The 26,715-nt window shown below is 36.7% G+C and overlaps 1 protein-coding gene across 3 annotated transcripts; it reads right to left on the bottom strand.

The window, feature by feature from the left end:
* On the bottom strand, positions 1-23,941 carry Dfd (homeotic protein deformed). 3 transcript variants are annotated; one of them, XM_071702460.1, is made up of 3 exons: positions 21,761-23,941; positions 15,886-16,586; positions 1-112 (listed from the first exon to the last, which is right to left on the bottom strand). In XM_071702460.1, the coding sequence occupies exons 1-2, from the start codon at positions 22,635-22,637 to the stop codon at positions 15,901-15,903; spliced, it is 1,563 nt and encodes a 520-aa protein (XP_071558561.1). In that variant the 5' UTR covers positions 22,638-23,941; the 3' UTR covers positions 1-112; positions 15,886-15,900. The 3 variants fall into 3 exon arrangements, with proteins under 3 accessions (XP_071558561.1, XP_071558560.1, XP_071558558.1); XM_071702459.1 differs by lacking the exon at positions 1-112 and adding an exon at positions 13,582-15,762; XM_071702457.1 differs by lacking the exon at positions 1-112 and having other exon boundaries at positions 13,582-16,586; positions 21,761-23,940.
* Between the last annotated feature and the right edge of the window lie 2,774 nt (positions 23,942-26,715).

The following is a 26,715-nucleotide window of genomic DNA, read 5'->3' on the forward strand; positions in this document are numbered from 1 at the left end:
TCAGGTTACCTCCACTTTTATTCACATATTGCCTCGAAATGATTGAAATAAAAAAAACAACTCACCGGCCGATGCGCAACAGCGGAGTTGTAAGTTGTAGCCCTGCGATGATCTGTAACATAGAAATATTTTTACATTAAAGCAGTGCAAGTGTCCAAGAAAATAAATAGGTACTTGAAGTAAATAATTATTATATCGCGCCCGTTAAATTTCTAAAACGTTATTTCAACAGATATGTCTGATTTTAAGATGCTAATGTATATTTCCGCGCATTAACTCGGTCGCATAATTATTCGCGAAAAATCATGCAAGTAATATTATACGAGCGTGCGAATAAGAGAGACGCGACGTTCGCGACGTAGTCTCTTCTCGCATATGCCGGAGATCGAACTCCGAAATTGCCGAAATTGCGCCGGAGTGAAATCTCGAGCGATATTGTACGAGTTAATGAGTATCGTGTAATGGACGAAATCGCGCTTGAAAAATTGGCGGAATCTGCCATCCGCCACAGGACTGACAGGACAGGAAAATAATAAAGGAATAACAACTACTCACCTCACGGTCGCTCCGCCGTTGCCCGATGCCTCCCAGGCCCCCTCCTCCTCTCCTCGATCCACCGCCGTTGGTCCATTGTCGCACTCACTCACGACGCGACGACGTTCATGAACGAAAATCGACGATATCGTCACTTATGATCGCGCGACACTGAAAGCACGGCACTCCCGGTATTAATCTCGCGACGCGGCGCGTCCTTAATTACACGGCGACGGAAGAATTACGTCGGGGAAACTTCGAACGAAACTATACGATCCGCTTGACACCCATGCATGACGCCGCGCCGTGACTTCCCACCATCCCGCGCGCAGGTAGACGCGACAAGTGAAGCGAACGTAGCGGAGAGAATTTCGTGCGTAAATCGTGTGGCCAACTTCATTCGTCAATAGCAATTGTCGCGAGGACGCTACTTGCTGCTCCCACACTTGTACTTTTCGCACTTTGAACAACGAATAATATCGAGATTACTTTTACGTGTTGCAATATAAGCGACGTAAGAGGAATAAATTGATGAATTAAAATCAAAGATCAAAGAGAAATATCCGCGGAACATGCCAACCGAAAATAATACGATCGCTATACTTTACCGATTACAAGGCGATTTTGGTTAACTGCAATTAAATCATCGATTTATGAACGTTTTATATCTATCCTCCACGATCGCCAAATCGTCAAACACGATTAAATATGAGGTTAAACGTACGTTAATAGGGACCGTGATCGCTAATTAAACACGTCGCGGCGTCACTCGATTTGGGGTCCGTTCGATCCCTTTAATCCGTGTTCCGAAAACGACGGACGGACGGCAGCGCACGGCGCGACGCGACGCGACGCGACGCGAGACGGCGAGACGGCGAGACGCGAGACGCAAATCAAGTTGACGGTTGAGAAAAGCTAAATCTGAAATCAATCGTCCGAAAGAATGTAATAGAAATTAAGTCACTATTATCGAATGCGACATACCTCGGCATCCGTATCAATTTCGCGAAGCACATGTAGTAAATAAACATTCGATATATTAGGGCTAACGCAAAACACAAAATTGCATGAGCTGCATAAGCATAGCATAAAACCGCCGCGCTGGACCAATGAACATCTTATGTAAATCAATATGGCGACTTTATGCTGGATGCTCATTGGTTTTAAAGCGGTCTTATGCTACGCTTATGAAGCTTAAAGCTATGTATGCATTTTGTGTGCGATGGCCTCGATTTCAGGAACTTTATCCGTTCCGAGAACGACGGAAACTTTTATTCTGAAACTGCGCGACACAACGCGAGACGCGAGTCAAGTTGACGGTTGAGAAAAGCGAGATCGATCATCCGAAATAATGTAATCGAATGTGATATACCTCAGTATCCGTACGTATAAAGTCCGCAAAGCACATGTATTAAGGCTGTTTCTGCAATTAATCGCATGTCGTAGTCGGATGTCGGAACGCAGCCGATGGTCCAATGAGATAATTTCTTTTTCGAAAAAGAATTTTTCTCATTGGATCATCGGTTACGTTCCGACATTCGACTCCGACATACGACTGATTGTAGAACCGGACTAAATGAACATTCGATGTATCACAGTTTTCTGTAATCTGAATAATCGGACCTGACGATTCGTATATTACTCCGCGATGCGATCCGCGAGCAACAACATCAGAACGGGCCGCGGGCGCCGCGGTAACATGAGCAGTGGGAATAGAGAGGGGTAGGCTTTATATACGCATACCCGGCATACCGAACTAACCGACCGCGCAGTGCCGCGCACCGTGTGTAGTCACCTTACCCCCACTCTGTCCCCACTACTCATGTATACCGCGGCGCCCGTGGCCCGTTCTGACGTCGTTACTCCCGCGCCCCGCGCTCCCCGCTCCCGTATCGCATATATCCGGAGTAAATACTACTAAATACACGAATCGCCGGGTGTCGCCGGGTCCGATTGTTTAGCTTGCGAAAAACTGTGATACAGCGAATGTTCATTTAATTCGTGTGCTTCGCGAATATACGGATTAATATACGGATGCCGAGGTATGTCGCATTCGATAATAGTGACTTAATTTCTATTAGATTCTTTCGGACGATTGATTTCGCTTTTCTCAACTGTCAACTAGATTCGCGTCTCGCTCGCGTCGTGTCACGCGATTTCAGAATGAAGTGGCCGTCGTCCGTCGTTTTCGGAACACGGATGAAGAATACGAGTGGACCCTGAATCGAGTGACGCCGCGAGCCGCGAGCCGCGAGCCGCGAGCCGCGAGCCGCGACGTGTTTAATTAGCGACAGTATCTAATTAACGATTTAACCTCATATTTAATCGTGTTTGACGATTTGCCGATCGTGGAGGATAGATAAATCGTTCATAAATCGATGATTTAATTGCATGTAGTTAATCAAAATCGCGTAATCGCATTCTCGCGACAGTTCCTCCTGGCGAGTGAAGTTGGCCGTGCGATTTACGAATTTCTCTCCGCAGTCCGCCACCTTCGCTTCACTTGTCACGTCTACCTGCGCGCGGGATGGCGGCGGGAAGTCACGGCGCGGCGTCATGGGTGTCAAGCGGATCGTATAGTTTCGTTCGTAGTTTCTCCGACCGCGACGTAATTCTTCCGTCGCCGTGTAATTAAGTACACGCGCCGCGTCGCGAGATTAATACCGGGAGTGCCGTGCTTTCAGTGTCGCGCGATCATAAGTGACGATATCGTCGATTTTCGGCATTTTTGCTCGTGAACGTCGTCGCGTCGTGAGTGAGTGCGACAATGGACAATGGACCAACGGAGGAGGATCGAGGAGAGGAGAAGGGGGCCTGGGAGGCATCGGGCAACGGCGGAGCGACCGTGAGGTGAGTAGTTATTCCTTTATTATTTTGCTGTCCTGTCAGTCCTGTCAGTCCTGTGGCGGATGGCAGATTCCGCCACTCGAACTCCTTTTGAGGTTCCACTCCGGCGCAATTTCGGAGTTCGATCTCCGGCATATGCGAGAAGAGACATTACGTCGCGAACGTCGATCGCGTCTCTCTTATTCGCACGGTCGTGATATTACTTGCATGATTTTTCGCGGATTAATTACGCGAACGAGTTAATGCGCGGAAATATTCATTAGCATCTTAAAATCAGACACACACACATATCTGTTAAAATAACGTTTTAGAAATTTAACGGGCGCGATATAATAATTATTTACTTTAAGTACCTATTTATTTTCTTGGACACTTGCACTGCTTTAATGTAAAAATATTTCTGTGTTACAGATCATCGCAGGGCTACAACTTACAACTCCGCTGTTGCGCATCGGCCGGTGAGTTATTTTTTTGATTTCAATAATTTCCAGTGAATAAAAGTGGGGCACGATTACTCCTACTCCATCCCTGTCGTTCATTTTGCGAGAAGCCGCGGCCCCAGGTATCTAGTGACCCCAGGCATCAGTGGTGACTTGTCCCCGACGACCGCAACGTCGGCGTCGGGACGCTGACGACGTGCCACGTTGCCGACGTGCCCGTACCCCCCTCGACTCTATTTCCGCATTTTGTTTGACGCGACCGGGATTAAAAGCTCTCGCTTGTTCCCGTGTGTATTATACCCACGGTTCTTATGACGTTCGTTCTTGACAATAACGTGCATTTCTTATTTCTTTTCTGTACTCTTTCTTTACAAAATTTTTATTTCTTATGGAAAGGCGCGAAACGAGGAAAAGCTTTCTATCATTTACGACTTTATCAATTTTTAAAGAAAGTGTGATAACATCGGGGATAATATATATCTTATAAAAACTAAGAGTATCGCGATAATCAAATTAAATTCGTAATTCAAAATTTTTTTATCTTGAAAAGGAGTACAAATTTTGTTAGTCTTAGACTTCTATATTTTTTCAGAGGATTAAGTATTTTCTTTATTCTAAAAAGATAACGATCGTGTTTACACTATTATAGACATATTAAAAATCTGTTTAACATAATCGAAGTTTAATATAATTGAATGATAGTTATGTAATTTATTAAATTTGCTTAGAATAAAACTAGAGTGCGAAAAACCGATGATAAAATCCAGAATAATTCATACCGAGGAAGAAAGGTTTAAATATATTTCGAGGGCCGCCTTTGAAAAAAGCTTCCTTTACATGCCGTGCAAAGGTGTTATCGTTGCTGTCCGTCCATCAGAGTCCATCCCTCCTGGCAATATTAGCGCCGCCACCGGTGGTGGCTGGCTGGTTGCTTTTAGTCAGGGGGATGAAATACTTGATGATATTAAACATGAATAATGTAACGACTCGGCTATGAAGGCGCGGAATAGCGAGTACGATAAGACCTAGAATGCTGCATACGTAAGATGGTATAATACGGGCATTTTTGTTTAACACGTTGACATTAAATAGCATAACTGTTAGTGCATTTCTAAGAAGTTATATTTACGAAAGTATAGAGTGTATTTATGTTTAATACAAATGGAAAATGAGAATTTGTCCGTGTTGTATATCGGCATATGCGTGCATGGTCTTAAAATGATATTAATCATGGTCTTAAAATGATATTAATTAGAGAAATATTACTGCAATATATATATATATATATATATATTTGAAAATATACAAAGTTTCTGAAAAATTATAATTCTGAAATTGAACTATATATAGTAGATAATATCTAGAAATATACATTTCCTCTGAATATACACATCGTATGAAATATTCACATCGTAGAATAGTCATAAAAAAACATAATTTCAAAATCAGATAAGTAAAATAATCCAGGAAATCTTAAAAATATCTGTTTACACTATTTGCTACTTTTAAAAATATACATTCCCAAAATATTTGATTTAACTTAAAATGGAATTATTTTTAAATACTTGATTAATGTCTAAACTGATTAATAGTAAAATATAAATAAATTTTTTCCATATTAAATGCTATCTCTTTATTAAAACGCAAGGATATTTAAAAAAATAATTGATCACATTTGTCAAATAAAATTTTTATAAAACATTGGATATGATTTTTTAAAGGCAATATAATATGATAAAAAATAATATGATAAAAAATAAAAGATATAAAAGGTAAAAAATATACAGGCAATTAATGCAAATTAATATGCATAAGTATTTTGCTGCTTGAAATCTTCAAGTGTTAAATCATAAGATATAAGATAAGGGGAACATGGGGAGATGAAGGGAGGGAGGGAGGGAGGGAGGGAGGGAAGGATCTTCACAATGTGAGGAAGCAATTTGACTTTTAATTTACTATCACTTCGTATTTCACTCAAGTAGTAGCGTTGCAGTAGGTTATTCAAAACAAGGGGTGCAGAAGGCAGAAAAAAATCTGTGTCGGATGACTGTGCTCTTTCGTAAGCGAAACAGAGTGACTAAGTGTGAATTCAATTAAGGGTTTGTTTTAAGCGTCTATCAGGCTCTGTTTACGGACTCGTTCGTTATCCGGATAACAAGATAAAATTGACAATTTAAGGGGAATCGATCCATGTAACAAGAACCTCCCAATCTAAACTCAGTTGATTATTTGCCCAGAAAGAATTCATTTACAGCACTTGCGTTATTGTATTTTAATGTTAACAGAAAATTCATTTGATTTTTAACAGATAATATTATCTAAATATACTTTTTAAAGAAAGAATGAAGCTAAAGTTTACGATGATTATAAATAATAAATTTGGAATTTCGAAATAGAATGATCTTCTTTCGACTGTCTTTCTCTAGCAGTCATCGTAAGCACAGAAAATGAAAAAAATACGAAAATGGTAGGGTATTCGGAAGGAAATTGATCCTCCCTTTGCTTCAATGCCGTCCAATCCCATATATGAGGAACCGTCCAATCCCATATATAACACAGGCTATTCCTGCATGCCGAACGAAATAGTTTGGGGCGGATCTTGGAACCATTCTTAATTGTATCGAGGGGTGCGAAATCCTTATCGAAGAACGACTCGTGAGAATTATACCGTATCGGCTGTTTCCGAAATTCGTCATGGTATAATGCACTATTAATTTCTATAAGAACTATATATTACTCTTCCCATCGAATTTTGTTTTTCTCCTGTTTCTAAATATTGCTGTAATTTAAGTCAATATATTATATATTAGATTACGTTTTATAATCTTTACGGTTTCTTGTTGCAATTTAGTCATAAAAAGAATAGAAATATATAAAATACATATTATAGAAATGTATTTATAAAATTAATGAATATATTACAGAGTCAATGTACTAAAACTAAATTATGACATTATTGTAAAATTGAAGAATATTAAGAACGCTTCACCATTCTCTTTTCCTCTCTCTCTCTCTTGCTCTCTTATTAAATTTTTATGCCAGGTAATATGTACTTATTGGTCAATTGAGGTATTTTTTTTAACAACTTCATTTCAGCTCAGCGTGAATAATTGCAACTCGTGACTGTATTGTCGATGCGTTGTATTTCAAACAGGCTGCCACAAAAGATCAAGATGAGTGAGACGAAAAAAGAGCAGCTGTGAATAGAACCTCGAAATGGCGATTCTCTGCGCGTCACAAAATACGCGGCGTTAATTCCTTTTTATCCGTCGTGAGTCGATTTCAGTGACCCTGAATCATTTATTAACAAGCATGATTGACGAAGAAATTTAATTTCGCAGGAAGATAAACATTAATTTAGAAATGTAATCAGCAAAACTATATTTCTTTTTTTTTGCGAAAAGTCATTAAATGACTAAAATTAGATATATGTTCACACACACACATCGTACAAAAATAAGTCAATTCTTTGTACTATCTATCAAAAATCTACAATAATATATAGATATATTATTGTAGATTTTTTCTCTTTTAAATTATTTTGATAAAAATACCAGATAAATGTCGTTCCTTTCCTGTCTGCGAAGCGCAGAACATGTCTACAGGATTAAGGGATTAATTACATGAAGGGCGTTAATACCCAATTCGGCTAGCGCTGAAGAGGGATGCTTATAGTGGGCTAAGGCAATAATATTAGCGGTCACTTAACAGTTGCCACAACAGCTTTGAGGAATTTACTACATAAAACACATATCATTAGGCTATATAGTTGCTAAGTTAAAAATCTAGTTAAAAATTGATTATTGTTCGTGTGTACTTGTGTATTCCGAAAAGCATGAAATAAGATAGAAAATAGTAGCTAAATATAAATAATATACATATAAATTAATAGGTATATATTGTAGTATAAAATATATATTGCTATTTGTTTATCTAGTAACATAGCAAATATTTAATATTGCTATAGTATGTAATCGGTTTCCATGCACAAATTTTTTGATCACCGTCGCAATTCATAGTTCGCTGTCAACCAGGGTAGGAAGCTCATTGCTATTCCGTGAGTAGATCGTGCGGAGCATTATGGTAGTCGCAGTTGGGGCTCTACTAAATTGAAAACAAGATCCATCACGTTTTCACGGAAGCAAAAAGAATTTTAATGAATTATAAGTAGGAAATGTGTGTGTGTGGGATAGGAGTAGAAAAATTAGTATTCAATTTATTCGAAATTAAATTACCAAACGTCGTCACTATTCTAAATAATCAAAACGAAACGTTTTAATATTTTTTCTAAATCTAAGTACAACTATAATATTAAAACATTTATAAGCAATAAATCTGTATAAATATAAAGCTATATAAATTTAGCTAATAAAGATATATTTTTGGATTGTGGAATGGGGAACTTTATAAATAGGATCTTTGTATTACTATTTTATTTGAATTAATTGAGATGATTGCAAAATGCATTAGAAATCAGGTTTTAAGAAAAACTAAATTTATAAAATGCATTATTAAATAAATTTAACTTTAAAATAACAATAGCTGGCTTTGTCCATACAATTAATTAATTTCGATAAACTGCGCGTCTGTGAACTAAGAATCAGATTATACAATTCTGAGAACCCATATTCGGAGATTCGGAGGTTCGGATGGAAGAAATTGGTCAGCGTGTGGACTGGAATTAAAATCGTCAGGCGTTCTCGGCGTGGCGCACTGTCGATCCGTTCCGAGGGTTTCCTCGCTCTTAACTTTCGGGTGAACCGATCTAAAGGCAGGGTCCTGCAGGAAAGAGTTCGAGGAGCAGAAGAAAAAGGAGCTGAGGGACACGAAGGACGGAGGGGGGGGGGGGGAGAGGTGAAGGAGAAGGTGGAGGCGATGGTACTAGGGGACTTGATGAGAAGGGGTGGTAGGAGAGGGTTTCCGAAACAGCTCGCCGCTATCTCGACTGATCCGATCAAGATTAATGAACGTGCGGCTTGCGAGTCGAAGCCTTTGCGCCGCCCAGTCTGTCGTTCTCATTCTCTATTTCTCTTCCCCCTCTCTTCGTCTCTCTTTCTCTCTTTTCCGCTTTTTCTTTTTCTATACAGAGGCAGCGACTAGCGACAGGTACCGTCGACGGCTTCTCGTAATAGTAGCACTTCGTGGTGCTTGTTGTTGGTGCGCAAACTTTAGGTAGCGTTATCACGAGAGAGCTGTAAATACGCCATTTCTTCTAGAAGATAATAAAATAGTCATTGAGATAGATATATATTATATAATAGCTCGATCGACATATATATATCTCATATTTGGACATGGCTCGAATTAAAAAGTGTACCTTAGTTCAATGTTTAATGAAATCTTAAATTGTGCCGATAATGATCACGTATTTATGTTTATACGTTAATGCTGTTTACATCACTAAGTATCTTAGTAATATTCATGAGGCGTCGTGTAACGAAATTAAAGGCATGAGATATATAACATTGAACTGGGGCTGGCATGGAAGATTATCTGCGGTGGGACGTGATGACAGTAACAGCACACTTTTTTCCTTTATATCCAGCTACTCGGAGGTAGATCACGTCACCGAGGCTAGCCGTAGATAAAAATACATGTCCCTTTCGGGCCGATGGTTTTTAATTAATTCTAGAGATGGACGTGGCCGCCCATGTCAGCTTTTGGAGCCTTTCGTTCGATCACTGGCGCGTGTCGTCAGACTGCTACTGTGCTGCGTGTTACGGCAGTCGATTCATTATCTGGTCTCTCGAAATAACTCCCCCGCTCGTCCTCTTTTGCGAATTTATTTTTTATTCGTTTCCGATCTTCATTCAACGGAAGCGACAATTAATAGCGCGCGCGAAGATCAAATATTTCCGCGCTCCGTCAGTGCGGTGGATTTAAATCCAATTTCGTGTCGGTTCCCTTCGATGACACGGTGGTGCCTGTTATCTTTAGTTACAGGCGAATGTGTATTTGAGATGCGAAACTGTCTTTGGGGGATGTCAGTCAGCCAGCGGAGTAAGCGCCGAGCGGAAAGCGATGCGGCGACCGCGCGAAAGGGCAAGGGTAGATTGTTGAGGGAGGTGGGAGGCAGAGATGCTTTGTAATTACGGTGGCTGATAAATGGAGTCGTGACTCGTTAATCCCCTCCAATTACATCTGATGGGGACCGTTCACACCAAATCTATCTTACATCAGTTTTGAAATTTCCAAATGCGAACGATACCAACATAATTTTATCGAACTAAACGCTTGATTTTTGTGTTACGCTTTAAGCAGAAACTTTAAAAGTAACTACGAAAATAATTTTTGCAGTCACATTAGGGGCTTAATCGATATGTGATAAAAACGCTGCCGTTTAACTTTTACAATAACACATTGCTATTGCTGAATGCAAAATGTGTGGTCGCGCTACAGTTAAATGACGATAATAAGAGATATGACACAGCTTGCGCGCGAAATTCTCGTTGTCTGTCGCTGCATTCGCTAAACGAGCAATTCAACGACCACCCACTTCACGTTCAGCACCGTACAGGTTGTAGATCGGAGCGATTGTGATGCGGATATAGACGAAATGACCAGCATGTATGCATCATTTGTCTTAAGAGCACGGATATGGAACGCGACGCGTAGGTGTAACGACAGGCAGCGAAGAGAAGGTTCGGAAATGCATCGGTTAAGTATTTATATACAGAAAAATGGCAATCTAAATAAAGGAAAAGATTCTTTGATATAAAATCTCGAGAAAAGGAGAAAAATCAGTAACAAGCAAAACGTAATTATTAATAAATCTATTGTAAATATTTATATCGTAAATGACCGTTTTGATACCAATCATTTATCTATGATTGTTATCAAAACAATCATTTATAACTTAAATATTTAACTATTAGCAGCTATATGTCTTGGCCCTTATTGGTTCTTTTTTTTATTGAACTATCTAAATACTCTAAATAATCGATAAGCAATGTTTGAAAAGATTCTTCTATTTTAAAGATATTTAAAATATATTTACGTAACTTATTACGAAAAGATTATGTATTCTCGATTTATATTTAACGACTGTCTAATTGATGATTTTTATTTTAAGAACTATAAACGCATTTATAAGTGATATAATAGAATGCTGCTCAGATATATATTTTTTTAATAAAGAAGGACAAGAACATATCAATTTATTATTATAATTTATTGTCATGACATTTGCTTTTTCTAAAATTTGCATTATAAGTATAAATACGTTATTGATATTTTATATTTTGCATAATTGTTAATACTTTTTCTCTCTTTTCTTCTCTCTCTTTCTTTCTCTGTCTCTGCTTTTCTTTCTCAAGTGGAAATTCACTGTTATTATCTTAATACAAACATAACTGCAATCAATTTTGCATTATATCTTGCTCCACTTTGAAACAATAGACTGACCAAAATGTCTACAATAATTTCCAACTAATCCACATCCTAGAGAAGTTAGCGAAGGTGTTTAACATCGATACCTATAGTTTATCTACCCACGGATAGCAAGCAGACAACAGTACATAGATCTTGCAATTAGCGGCTCTTGTGTACTTCCTTCCTTCTACTCGCTTGGAAGCTTGCTATTAATCGTATCGTCTTGCGTTGGATAGAATACATATATTTTAGAATTAAACTATATCGTGTTTCAGATCATGTTTTCGCATCATATGTTAAAAATGTTTTTTTTTTACAAAAATGAAATATTGCGTACATGCCATATGCAGCAGTTAAATGTCATCTAATTATAAGCTGTGTCACACATTAACTATATTACCTTGTAATTAAAACTTTTAGATTAGACTTTTTACATTAATTTGCAGAAAAAAAGAATATATAACAAAATATAACAAAATATACAAATTGTAATATTCAAATCAACTTTACAAAATTTTTAATTTCAGATCTTTTATAAGAAAACTATACATATAAGTATATTCATTGATTTTGATAGACTTACATAAATTAACAGTCGCCTATAAATTAATTAATTTAAAATTATTAAAAAATTATAAAAAATAGAACATATATTTTACTAATATAACTTTCTGCATATTGTATGTACACATGTAAAGTCGTACTTACTTATAAAAGTCAGTAGTCTGCTAATTGGAGGTGTTATAAATTCAAAAGCTGTCAACAATTATTATGAACATTATAACAAACGTTGCAATTTTATCGATTAACCAAAAACATGTATTAAACACATAGACATTAATAAAAATAAAAATAAGAAATTTCTTTAAATATCACTATTGTTATTAAAATTAATATAATTTTATAAAATTAAAAATATAAAAGTGCTATGTATACATTATAATATTTATAAAGTAAAATTTAATGAAATTATAATTAAATTTAATACGCTTCTTTATCATCATTTTTTTACCTGTTATAACAATGTAAAAAAATTGATAAAAGATTATTCCACAGAAATAAGGAACAATAAAACTGTCTAATCATGACCAATCAGCAAAATTACATGTTTCCCATTATCGTTAGAATTTTGTGAAAATCGGAGCCGATATCATTAAATAAATGGAGTTAAATGTAAGAAGCGATTTTGTGTATAGAGATACTATCTAGTATTATCAGCATTCTTCCAAAATCCCATGACTCCGCGGTGTGTGTTGTATGAGTAGCGACCTTGGTTCACGCCATAATATGTCTGACTTTGGAACCCGGTTGGTAGCAACATATCTAGGCAGTTGGCCGGGATGTTCGTGGCATGGGCGGAGGCAGAACTGCACAGGCGGCCCCCCATTCGCTTTCCGGGTGCCACCCTTCTTTTCGAGCTGCTGCGAGGTATTCCTTGCCCCGGGCTGCGGCAATCACGCACATGCTCGCGCATGCGCTGCTACGGCAACGTCGCACGCATGGGCGCCCACACGATTATATGGGGACACAGGGGGGGGGGATACAAGAAAACAGTAAATATATACTTATGATATACAGTATACACCATAATGCCTTCTGTGATACCTGTAAATTACAATAGCGTATGCATTTAGCACATTGCTTATTTTTCTATTAACTCAAGTATATCTGAGTGTGATACGTTCAATTGTTGTCCCACAAGTTATGTTGCCAATATTCCTTAAGTCATCACTATTGCAATTTCAAAGTGTGAAGGTATAATAAACTATATGTATACATAATAATATAAATTAACTAATATTTAAATTATTCATACAACACAATTTTATAATATAGAAATTAAATTTTGCAAAAATAAAAGGTATTTGTGTTTTATATTGATTGGATTATTAATTTGAAATAAATCCTTTGTGTATCTATTAACATGATTATTCTGAATTATCCAGTATAAATAATTATTAATATTTCTGGACTATTTTAATGTTGAATACATGTGGTTTTACATAGCTACTATGACACTTATGACAAAAATATCTGTTATAATGTTGTCAAATTTATTTATTAGTTTTTAACTTGTTTCATGCACAATATTGCTCTCAGTTTTAGTTTAGTTCTTATCGAAGTTAGAATGGAAACGATATATTATACACATACAATTCAATGCGAATGCACCTGAGGAAGAGATAACGTCAAAACTTAAGATAACGAGTGATGCTAGCTTTAACTGATTAACGGTGTTTTCTGACAGAATAATAAATAGTGCTAAAAGATTATGAAAAATATTAAAGCAGGAAACTGTCGCGTACGTAAAAAAAAAATATTGGACGAAAAGAGTTGATGGACAAGGTTAAATAATGTATACGTGGGAATACGATTTGGAAACATAACGTTATTGTAAATTATGAAACATTTATTTATTCATTTATTTACTTGACAGTTGTATAGTTCATCGATCCTTATGATCAATATAAACATAAGCATTGAAGTGTGCCCAATGATGTCCTTATCGTACATGCTATATACAATTAATAGTTATAGCAAAGAGGGTATAATGTCACACTTATAGAACAATCTCGAAACTCATACACTTATTCTTTATGTTCTTTCACTAGTTACACTAATTCGATTCTTTAGAATTAATGTACCTTAACGTTTATAACTCTGTTTCTTATATCTAATAATATTGTTTTGGTATATCGTCACAGCGGTTCTGTGCATTAATTGTTTGATTACTACTCGCTTAATAGTACAACTTCCGATTTATTCACGGTGCAATTGCGTCCTAATTATTATTGGTCATTCCTCGTTCGCTTTCGGTAAAAATATATACTATTCATTTCGAATTATTTACAATGTCCCGTTACGGAAGGATGTGTTCAAGTAGGGTAGTTTTAATTAACATGTATTATTTTTTTTAAGGTGTTTAAAGAGATCTTTTTTGAAATATTTCGTTTCCGGTAATTAAACTACTCCGGATGGATAATAGTTTTTCAGAATGAGTATGAGATAACATATATATGAAAATTATATGTATTTTTGGTATTACTGAAAATTTGCTGCATTCTAATGTTAATAATAAACACTCTGAAGTTATATCATAATGATTAAAATTTTCACTTGAAAATCCAATTTTCATCTATAATGTACATTATATAAAACGTTAATACCAACATATAATGCAATAATATATGAAATATGAACATTACTTCGATCATGTTGTAATAAAACTCTCTTTACACTAATATATACATACATAAAATTAGATATATACAATTCACATTTCATCAATTTCCTTTTGGATATTGATATTTATATGAATATAATAGAGAGATGACTAATATCTCAAATTATAAGTTTTGATAAGGGATATCCAGTTGTGTGCTTGGAAAGACATAAAGAAAGTATTAGAATGGCATTTACAACTTCTTTTACTAGTATAATTTTTTAATTGCAATGAAAAACTACATTATAATTTAAGGGAGTCTGCTTACATTTGATTTTACAGTTTTAGTTGCCAGATGTAGAATTCTAATTTGTCAGATATTTTTATATCATATACATTATGCGTACATGCACAATTTTTTTATCATATTGTACAGTAGAAATATATGTGTTATTCACATGAAGTTAGTAGACATGTTTGGATATAATATAGATATTCATGCGTTAAGAGTTTGGGCCATGCCTAAGTGTTTGACGTGCGTAAAAATTATAAATTCAAGAAATAAGTATAATAACAGATTATATAATATTAAATTAAACAATAAAACGATAGTTTTAGAATTTCTGATAATTATAATACATGAATATCTAGATGCATATATTCAAAATATGTAAACACGTTAAACTTTATGCGATAAGAATATATATCATCTACTGTAGATATGTTATTGTTCAATTTGCATACACTAAAACGCTTATTGTTAGTATCAGGAATCTTTGTTCAAATTTCATCATTGATTGGAATTCACAACAATATGAAAAATTTGATGACAACTACAATTTAACAAATGCTAGTAATAATTACAAGATTTGTCACAGCATTATTATTGAAATATTTATTGAATTCAATTTATTCAATTCTCAATAACTAATGCTTGTAAAATAAAAAATATACAAATTCAGTCATGTATATAACAGAAAATTATAGCAAAAATAAAATTTCTGGTTATTTTGGTATTAGCAGATTTATTATTAATTATGAATTATTAATAATAAATTTATTACTCATTTATTATTAATGACCTGATAATCTGACAATACTTTATTTTTCATCCAGCAATTATTTTTGTTTACTACAGAATTATGTTCCTCTCTATCTTTTATGTTTATCTATGACAAATTTTTCAGACTTGGATTTCAGGACTTTACAAATCAAGGAACATTACATATAATAATATTTAAGAAATAGCTAAACAATTTTGGATCTAGCCTTTTACGTCTTAGTTAATGGATTGCAATTATAGACATTTGTCATATTTATAATATGTACGTAAAAGAAAAATAATACTGCCTTTTGAAGATTGTGAGATTTTAACTCACAGTTTTGAGACTATTCTCTTTGTCCACGCTGCAATGAGAAGAACTCAAATTACGTTTACCTAATTTGCAATAAATATCCAGTCAAACGATGGAATTATCCACGGAGAGCGGTCGTTAAATGGTATTGAAAAAGTTATATCGCTGAATATACCTCACGGAATGGATGTTACAGCGCCGTGAGTCCATAGTCGGATTTTATCGCTGATGGCGGCACAGGAGCTGATACTTGCGACAATCCGGGAGGACTGGTAGCCGGGGCGAGAGGACTGATACTTCCGGAACTTATGTGTCCCAACGGTCCTCCCGTCGGACCGTCCATCATTCCACCCACGTGATGATGACTCAGCTGTGCTTGGAGATGAGCCAGAGAATGAGGATGACCTTGAAAGCTCGGATGAACCACACCAACGGGATGAGGAATACCAGAGCTGACTCCATGAACTTCGTTCATATCATGACCAATATTTGAGTCCAGACTGTTTTCCATACCGCTGGAAGGCGAGTTGTTGTTTTTCCTTTGGCTATTGTTATTACCGGTGCCGGACTTTGTCCGTGTCGCTGAAGTCTTCGCCGGTTTAGCTGCCGTTGGCGGCGCTTGGCCGTTCGCATTCTTTCTACGTACGTTCTTCGTGTTCGGTAGCTTATGGTCCTTCTTCCATTTCATACGGCGATTCTGAAACCAGATTTTGATCTGTCGCTCCGACAAGACCAGGGTATGAGCGATCTCGATCCGCCGTCGTCTCGTCAGGTACCTATTGTAGTGAAATTCCTTTTCCAGTTCGAGTATCTGATGCCTTGTGTACGCAGTTCTTTGCCGCTTTGGCTCCATTCCAGGTTGATACGAGCCGTTCGCTGAAAGAAGGAAATAGAAATTCAAATATGTTAGTATTATGAAACTATAAATATATAATAATAAATTATCAGTTTCGGAGATAATACTTTCTTTTTTACCTGAGAAATATGTGGCTGTACAAATTGTATTCTAACACATGAATTTCACTTTAATAATAGATTTTTTTTATAATTTTAAGTTAATTCTTTTCTATCAAAAATTTGATTAGACGTTCTCTTTCAAAAACTTGGACGAACGATAATATTATTATTTCTTTAATTGCATAGATATGGCATAAAAGCTGACTCTAAAATTTTTTGACTTTTTATTTACAACTTTTCAAATTATATTTGTATGGTTGTTTTCCAAAATTTCGTTAATATAATTTTTAGACCTTGAAAGTGCTAACGTGTAATATATCTGAGCGCAGCGCTCATGGAAAGAGCAAATACGTACAGTCGACACTTGCGACTCGCGCTGTTGCCAAACCTAAGCTTTACTGTGATAAATCGATGTACTGGTCGATGTCTCTTCCTCTTGTTCTTACAAGACTGTGTTAAGGCCACTATTTCCAACGTCTATTAACCAACTTCTATTGACTATTCTGAAAAGTTAGCGGTCGGTTAGAGTTTAACAGACGTTGGAAATAGTAGCCCTTGATTTGAGAAAACTATGTAATAATGTCGCATTAATACAGTCATATACAGGTGCTAACACGAGAGCATTGACGTTCGTTTGTTAAACGACGGCAAGAGGGTTAAATATCTTAGCAGTGAAGTCTCATATTAAAACTGTTCTGAAATAAACGTATAAAATTGCCGTATAAAATTGAATAAGAAGTACGCTTTGTCACGCTTTACTATTTATGCTTAAAGCTTTTTTTTATATAAAACTTTGCAAAAAGCTCTTCATATTTAATTGTTCAGGATACAAAACTATTGGTATCTTAATATTTTTGCTAAAGACAAATTGACATCTAATTCACCAAAAAATTTATTCTTAAAATTGAAATGAAATTTATGTATTTGGATGTTCTTCGCATCTTTTATATTTACTAGCACCACAGACGCGCGCTTCGCGCGCGCTATTTAGCTTTAACATTATGCTATTACTATTACACTATTAATTTCTTGATACACACAACTGTCAAAATATACGATGACAGCTGCAAATGAAGTAAGCGCAGCGAGAAAACCAATCAGCATCGCGGAAAAGCGGCAACAATAAATTCGACTATCGACTTAACATGCCTTTTTTTAGAAAGGATATTATTGTATAAAATGTTCCGCGGATCTACCCTCCTTCACTCTTTAATTAATTAAGGCATTAAAAAAAGATATCAATATTTCTGAATAATTCCAATAATTCTGAATCTTTGCATTACAAGCGATTAGTAACGAATAGCTTTCTATGAATAAAACTCCGAAAATACAAATAACTAACAAAACATTAATTTTACTTTAACTTCTAATAAAATTTACTTTAACACAACTTCAATTTTTTTGGATTAACTTATTAATATAGTATTTAATATTAATTTAAAATATCAGTTTTAATAAAACATTTTAGAAAATTATATTTAATATTATTTATATTTAAATAATTATATTTATTACCGCAAATATATATGCACATCGAGAAACAAAAAAAATTCTTATAATACCTATTATATTAATAGCGTTTATATGATGCTTTGTAAAATAGTATCCTGCATATGGCATGAGAAATTTCGCTGCTTAATTTCTGTACAGAACTCATTGTTTTCATCCGAAATTAACTATTCTTAATTTTCTTAATATTCTCATCTCTAACGTTCTTACTATAACCTAACAAAGTATTACATATAAATCTTTGAACAATCTTGCTAAGCTATTTATTCCACGCACATTGTTAGTTCTTTTATGACTTTTTTAATAGACGTTTCACATATATTATTTACAAAATCATAGCAACAAGTTTTGCAAAAAAAGGATTAATATAGAATGCTTGCTCAACAAAAATCTATTTTCTTAGGTCACTAAAATGTAGTGCAAAGTGCAAAGAAGCATAAAGAACGATTCGCTTAAGTGGCGCCTGAAACATACCATGCTATTTCAACAACAAAAGAAGAAGAATTCGTTGTATGATTATTACTTTGTATGATTATTACCATAATTATAAAATATTCTTTACGTTGATGTCTAGAGAGATATTATACAAATAATATTTTTATAGCATATGACCATTCGTCACGTCATGGCCGTTTTGAATAGCATCAAAGTCGGCTGAAGTGACTTTTGTAATCTGATCAATCCATGAGATACGCCAGTTGAGTTGTGAAGGTAGAATACGCGTATGCAAATTTACGAGGATAAAAAGTGTGCCAAGCGTACACGCGCATTGGTCCCGCTGAGCATCCTCTAAAGAAATGCAGGAACGCTAGATTATCCTTTGAGAAACTCAAGGTTAAATAATTTGATAATTACCTCGTCCATTAAGTCTGTTTAGTTTTTCAGGATCTATTTGAAATATGAAATTCGTCATGCCATTGATTAATGCTCGGCAGAAATGTCTAAGAAATATTTAAGAACGCGCAAAGGTGAATATTAATAACCGCGAAATGTCCAAAGTACTTTATAAAATAATCAGATACGATTGAAACGCAACGAACGACTGAACAAGTAGATTGGAAAAAAAATATCCTGCTGTGGCACGTTGATGTTAATATTTGTGAGTCACGCTAGTAGCAATCCGTGGTGGTCTGTTCAGTCCGATAGAGGAAACATGGGAACGAGTTCAGTTTAGAATCCGTGCAGACATTCCATTCCGAGCTGACCGTCGGTCTCGCAGAGGTCCCTTTTAACTCCGACGTCCGGCGACCGTACTTCGACAACCAAAGGGGAGAGATTGCAGTCTCTGACAGCCCGACGGACGAGCATACCAAAGTTCAGAGATTTCAAATATTAAATCGCGCGATTCCTAGCATAACGGAAAGTGTAACTTACAACATCGTACGTTTGACGGAATATTTTTATAACAGTTCATAACAGTTATAAACGATTTCATCAATATCTCTGTGCGAGTCATACTTTTTCGATAATATTGAAGATTGTATTTTTTAGTTTCGCTAGACTGACATGTCCTCTCTCATCTATTCTTTATGCAATAATTGAAATATGTTCTATGTTTGTATTCTTATATGGATTAGAGAAGACATATATCAGTTTAGCAAGATTGAAAAAGTAGTCTTCAATATTATCAAAAAAATTTGATTATATACATTCTATATGTATCTCTCTCTCTCCTCTGTTAATAAATACTTGTAATTTAATATACAGATCCATATTATTAGCAAATATTATTTTCAAAATATTATTTAGGGCACTTTTCTTATCGAAATAAAAGTTTTATAAGAGATATTTGTTTTTATCATACATTATAAAGTATCATACATTTTTTTACATAATATTGAATCTTCTTAATACACTATATTAAATGTTTAAAGAATATTATAGGTAAAACAGTATCTAAACAATACTTGTTTCCTTAATGAAATTAATTTGCTGTAAAAACGTATTTTTGTTTGTTTTATTATATGGATTTGTATAACGCGTTAATAAAAGAAATAACAAGTTTTCGTTGCAGACCATTTTATTTGGAATCATAAATTATAGTTCAGTTTTGCAGTATAGATGGTATGGGATTTTCTTTTCTATTATATCATGTGCAACGGGCTCAATAGAAATATTTGCAAGCTGTAATGACCATGATGTTTTCCGACGTCAAATGAAGTAGAAATTTTTGTGGCAACAAAGCCAGCCTAATTCTGAAAGGATATTACATTGCAAAAACTATACCTTTGAGAATTCTTTATATATCCGCAAAGTAGTTTCTAGCTTAGCGTGACATAAAATACTACAAATTCTGGAGAAACGAACGCGTTACAGATACACTGCTTATAGAGGCATTGCTCTGTAATTTGCGAGACATTAATTAATACACCTGTGTGTTGTGGTTATGCTCAAAACGTCTTTCTATCTTTATGAAGATAGGAAGCACGCGTATATTAGTTCTGGAAGTAGTTGTCTGATTAATTATGAAAGAAGAACTACATTCGCGCTAATTGCCTTAATTACAACAACCAGGAGCGTTATACCATCACCGGCATCTGTTTCAAGTCTCGAGCGCTACGCAACCTTGCACAATGATGAACGTCTATTTAAAACGCGCTAGAATCTCTGTGTCGAATTTCGAAACTTATTTTTGCCTGCAACACTGAATTGTGTGCTGTGGACGTCCCATTATTGTAGTATACGTTCGCTACTGTACGAAAGATGAAGATATATTAGGCGTAACCAAATTCACCTATAAAACGAGGTGCCGCTACACCTCGCAGGTGATCGCAAGGTGTTAGGATAAATTTCAGCCCATAACTCTTCGGAAACCGTTCTAAAGCTCGTCACCTTGTAAACACATAATGTAATGTGTATACCCAGGAAATACAAACAGATACTTTCGGCAGGTCTCTCGCATTCAGAAAAAAAGTTTTCATAGGCGACGCTTTCGTATCAGCATACCTTTAAATCTGTGAATATTTCCGCTGTTTTATTTTCGCTTATTATTCCACTGTTTCGAACAGTATTGATAAATGAGTATATAATAAAGTAAGAACTAATAAATGCGTTAACTGGTTTTGTTTTAAATTTTTGTTTATCTTATTGTTAGGAGGAATAATAATTCTTGAGAGAGAATTAAAACAAATAAAAACATTAATTTATCGTAATATTATAAATAATATATATAATGGATTTTATGTTTGAGATTATTGAGTGTCTCATATAAGATATAGCAGTGTCGCTAAGAGCCGTCGGATATATTTCTGTAGCGATTAATTGCACTCTTCACGATATAAACCGAAATATCGATAACGTTTATTAATTGTGGAGCAAGATTGAGATCAGTGTCTTGTTAATTGAATTATGTACGTTTATATATATTTATAAAACAAATGGTAGTTTCAAAAATGGATATAAACATCTCTTTTTAAAAGTAAGATGATGCAGGGATAAAGATGAAAAATGTGATATTCCGATATAAGTAATGGAAATAGAATAAAGTAAATTTCAATATTACTGTAACAAAGTAGTAGTATAGTGTATTCCGCTATCGGGAGGGAATAACAGAAATAACTGCAGATTTATATGGTTAAACTCACCGACGCCTGCAACATGGATTTTTTTCATCCACGGGTAAATCGTACGATCTCTGTTTTCATCATCTTCTTCTTCTTCTTCCATCATCCCCGGTGAACCATCCATTTGACTATCTTCTATATCATCCGCATCCGAGCTGTCTTCCACATGGTGTTGTTGTTGCTGCTGCGGCGGCGTCTGTTGTTGACCGCTCTGTATATGTTGAGATTGCTGAGACAACGACTGTTGCGTCTGAAGATCAGGTGAATTGTCTCGGTGCAACTGACCCGAACCGGCTGGACTGCAGGCATTGTTCTCGTGCTGGTGATGCTGAAGGGCATCCGGCTGTTGCACATGATTTTGCATTATAGATGGTGACAGAGGCGTGGAGCCGAGGATAGTTGACGTCGGTACGGATGGTTGTTGTTGCTGTTGTTGCTGCTGTTGACTCTGTATCGACGACGGACACGTGAGCGGTGGTGGTTGAGCTTCCGGCGGCATCGCTAAAGCACCCACCGCGTGATGATGAGAATGTAAACTGGCGTGAACCGCGTGCACTTGGTGATGGTGAGGCCCGTAATATCCCGTGTATCCTGTGTATCCTCCGTTTAATTGTACCGCGGAGGAAGCCCCGTAAGGAGTCGACGCCGCCTGATGATGATGCTGATGGTGATAGCCGTACTGCAGCTGAGATTGTGGATGGCTTAAATGATGACCGCCGCTCCCGCTCGTGAAAAAGTCTGCTCCGGTCGAGGGTATATAATTACTTTGACTGTATTCCTCGTTGGGAGGAAACTTAGGATCGACCAACGAGGAAGCGGCTAGATGATGATTTCCAGCTTGCTGTTGATGCTGATGGTGATGGTATCCACCGGCGGCGGATGGAAGGAAGGAATTCATGTTCCTGAATACTTTCTTGGGAAAAACACACGCGCACGATAGTCCAAACGAATTTTAAACGACCGCACTCCTCGATTCTTCTCTCTTATCTCGCTTTTTGCATCAATTCTTCGATCCGGCACACCATTTCGAGTTAATATTCATTCTCACAAGCTCACACTGCACGGCACTGCGCTGTGGTCCATCGTCCACACCTCACCGCCTCTTGCGAAAAGGGGTGACGTTTTCTCGAAAGGAGGAAAAGAGAGAAAGAAGGAGAGGGAGAAAAAGAGAAAAGAAATGGAAAGAGCGGGGCCACAACGGAGCACAGGACTCCCGGTGGACAGCTGCTTATTCTCTCCTCTCCTTCCGCCACTTTCGCGATCCTCCACGACCTCGTTCGCTCCTTCCCGCCCACCGGAGCCCAATTACCATACCACGTGACCACAAAACCGACCAATCGGAGCTGCTCCTAGTCCGCGACCATGATGGATAACCACGGCACGCATGCAACACGTGAGTGGCGCCGCGAGAACCACTGCGGCAGGTGCAGCAACTTCTTGCTTTGCTTCTCTATTTCACGATTGTCATCGGGAATTCCGTAGACACTCCGTAGCTTATTAATTTCTACGCACGTTCCCAAGTCTGACTCCCTAATACACCACGCACTTGTCTTTTTCATAAACTTTCACTTCTTCGTTCACATCGTCAGTTTGATGCGAGTATCAAATTGACTTTCCTGCAAACAATTCGGATAAGTCAAGCATTTTCGTACGAATCATTTTTTTTTTTTTTTTTTAATAAATGAATATGTTATCTTTGCACTGCACTTCTGTCACTGCTCCGTTTCGAACTGTAAGTGATTTGTACAATAAATATAGAGATCGAGTCAGACGAGAAGTTTCGTCGGAAAGCTCTGAAAGTGAGCTCGTCCCTCGTCGGCAGAAACTCGTCTGGCAACTCTGGTTTGCCTCCAACCTCCAACTCCCTCCAGCTCCGTTCGCGCCGGCTGGTTTTGAGCCGATGCAGAGAGCGGAGTCCCCTCTTTCTCGTCATGCGTCTTCTCTAGAGTTACCCCCCCACTCCGCGGCGGCATGAGACCAACCCCCGCCGCGGAAACAGTGGATCTTGTGTGCCCTTATGGAGCATACTCGAGGGTACCTATAACCGTGGAGTCACTCCTACATATCCCTTTAACCCGCCTCCATGCTTCTGAAATTCATCTTGTACCGGAGTCAATGCTGAGAGAAACGGTGGCAATGAACGTTAATACTGTTGATATCGAATACTATTGCGAGGGCAATCGTGCTACTAATTCAGAATTACTTGTGATCAGCAGGTGTTACCATAACCGCCCATTACACCTCCATTTACCAATATTATTGAAACCTGAGAGTTAATTGATCCCTATTAAGTCTTTTTTCTATTAGGTGGATATAATTTATTATCTAAAGTTGCTATTAATAAAATACTTGTCATTAATTGATATCCGTAGAAATAAATTAAGGTATTTCTATATCTATGTCAAGTAAAAAATAGATACGTTTATTAATTTTATGTTAATTATTACGAAACAGGGATAATGAGTAAAGTTCGAATGAAAGTGAATGATGTGTTTTATGCTATTGTTAAATCAGCTATCTTTAATTTTATAATTAATTGGCATTCCAGTCTGAAGATGTTACGTAAAGCGAGTTCGAATTGGCTAAATTAATAGTAATAGATCTGCCGTTCGATTACACTCTGCTTATATTAATGCACTAGTGTCTCGGCGTACTCGGTCAAGTACGTCTACTCGCGATCAGCTGCGTGGCATAGAGAATATAAAACGCCGAGTCATTACACAAAGAGCATACTCACTGTGTTTTGCCTTGGTACGACAATACAGCACGGTAAATTTAAGCTACATTTACTGTGCCGTATAAACTATCCAGGAAATAACAGTATATTGCAGAACGGTATTATAGAACAAAGGTATTATAGAACGATGTGAGTCCAAGATTCGTCTCGTATGAGTTAAATAAATTTTATTTCAAAATTCAATTTTCTTGGAAAACCGTTTCGTTGTTGAAAGTTCTTTAATTAATGTCAGATACGCGCGAAATGTAGAGAAAATGGATACGATTTAGGGTTGAACATTTGAGGAAGGCTGAAAATGCATCGTCCGTTTTTACGAGATCTCCCTTTCTCTCTTGACTTAGTTTTTCGTTTACTCGAATACGCCGCGGCTTATTTCTATTTTTCTTATAGCCACTTCATGTCGCTCCAAGCAGGAGAGCGCAGCTTTGAGTGGAATCTGGAAGAGTCCAGAGGGGTTGAAGGGGCCGCTGAATGACGTGGAGGAGGCTAGAGGGGGTTGTCTCCTCGTTTTGCGACACAACCTCCTCGTCTTTATCACCGACGACGCTCGGGAACTGCTGTCCTTCTCTCTTTCCTCATCCACCGCCATCTTACGCCATCTCTACTTTCGTCGTCTCGCTCCTTTCCTCCGGTTCTGCCCCGAGTCTTCTGCTCTTGTCTTCCGGCGAAACACGATCAATCACCTTTCCCAGTCCGCCGGCATGACACCCCCTTTACACCCACGGCTATCCTCGAAGAGGGCCTGCTTCGTCAACGACGAGTCCTTTCGGCTACCGGACGAATGTGTGATCATCCAAGTGACGATTATCGTGAGATCACACACGTGGGTCTGTCATATCGCTTCATGAATTTTGTTGTCTCACAGAGGATTGTCGATGTCTCGACATCCAAAGCGAGTTATGTTTCTGAGAGGCGAGAGGTATCTGTATTGACATCTCAGCGTGTATCGAATATTGTTGATATATTAATGAATTTTTAAACAGTAAATTGATAAATTGGTAATTGAATGAAATATTTGTTTGTTGAAGTTTATTTAATAGATTTAAATATTTTGAAGAGTCAAAATAAATGTTAAAATGACAATGCGCTTTTTAAGTAATTGATCTTAAACTATAACGTGTGCTACCTCTCTATAAAAACCCGCTTTGGCAAGAATTCTTCGTGGATTCAAGATTTAAAGAGTTCAACGGACTTGCATCGTGATAATGATAAATGAGGACGAAACAGTTTACGATTTAATATCAATCTTGGCCAAGGCTGGTGCTTATTATTGCCCATTAGTAAAGTTTTAATAACGCAATACGGTGCTCGGACGGGGGTGGAACCGTTGCGATTTATCATTTTCATCGCTTTATTAACGGCGTTTCAGTTATATTCAACTTGTTGATCGCTTATGAAAGAGGAGCATCGTCTCTGATATTGAAGCTGCGCGAATTTGCGTTTCCGGGATTATTTTTAGTGAGGTCCCAATTGATTAATCATCTCGACCAAAGGCAGAAAACTGCAGATGGGATATTTTGAGAGAAATTGATATAATTAAAAAAAATTTATGAGTTCGATGTTGAAGTTTTATCTCCATAGTTATAACAAATAGTTTGTGGAAAATAGGGTACATAATATGCATTGTTGAATAGGTGTTGCTTTATTTCACAAAGTTGTTTCACAAGTCAGCTTTCAAGGTAATCACAATATCTAATCTATTATACTCTTCAGGGAGTTATCGATCGACGATTCGTTTTAAATTCAAACTACATTCAAAATATTTGCGAAGCTATATAATTTTCTACAATAGAATCATGATCGATAGATCTTTTGGGAAAAATCGTGTGCGATACATCTTACGCACAGCATTTCAAATTTTAAAATTTAGAAAATGTGAATGTTTTTCGCATTCGTTCAAGCTCAAGGTGTTGGCAGCGGATCTGTCCGAGGTGAGAAACATGAGTCTCCAGAGATTCGATTTCGCTGCTGAGTCACGATCTCGAGCTTGCCGACATGAAAAGGGGTCCATGTCCCCTTGGGGACATCCAGTATACATCTGATGCCTTAGATGCCTTCCGAACGTTCTTCAAGACCGCTCCTTTTTACATGTACGCTCGATTAGACAGCATAAAAATATGCACAATTTTCTTTAATATACGAAGAGAGAAATTATAAGCAAAAAGTTTATTATTATAAGAGAAAATTGTGAGAAATAGTCACAACATATTTTTGTTGTTGAAATATGAACGTTATAATC

Source organism: Temnothorax nylanderi, unplaced genomic scaffold (genome assembly GCF_030848795.1).
Source record: "Temnothorax nylanderi isolate EJ_2023f unplaced genomic scaffold, tnyl_v1.0 TNYL_tig0030_pilon, whole genome shotgun sequence".
Lineage (NCBI taxonomy): Eukaryota > Metazoa > Arthropoda > Insecta > Hymenoptera > Formicidae > Temnothorax > Temnothorax nylanderi.

Bases quoted from the DNA above. Each gene is read 5' to 3' on its own strand.
- Dfd (XM_071702460.1), bottom strand. From the start codon at position 22,637: ATGAATTCCTTCCTTCCATCCGCCGCCGGTGGATACCATCACCATCAG. The intron at 16,587-21,760 runs GTGAGTTTAACC...TCCTTCTTTCAG, and splicing joins AATCCATGTTGCAGGCGTCG to CGAACGGCTCGTATCAACCT.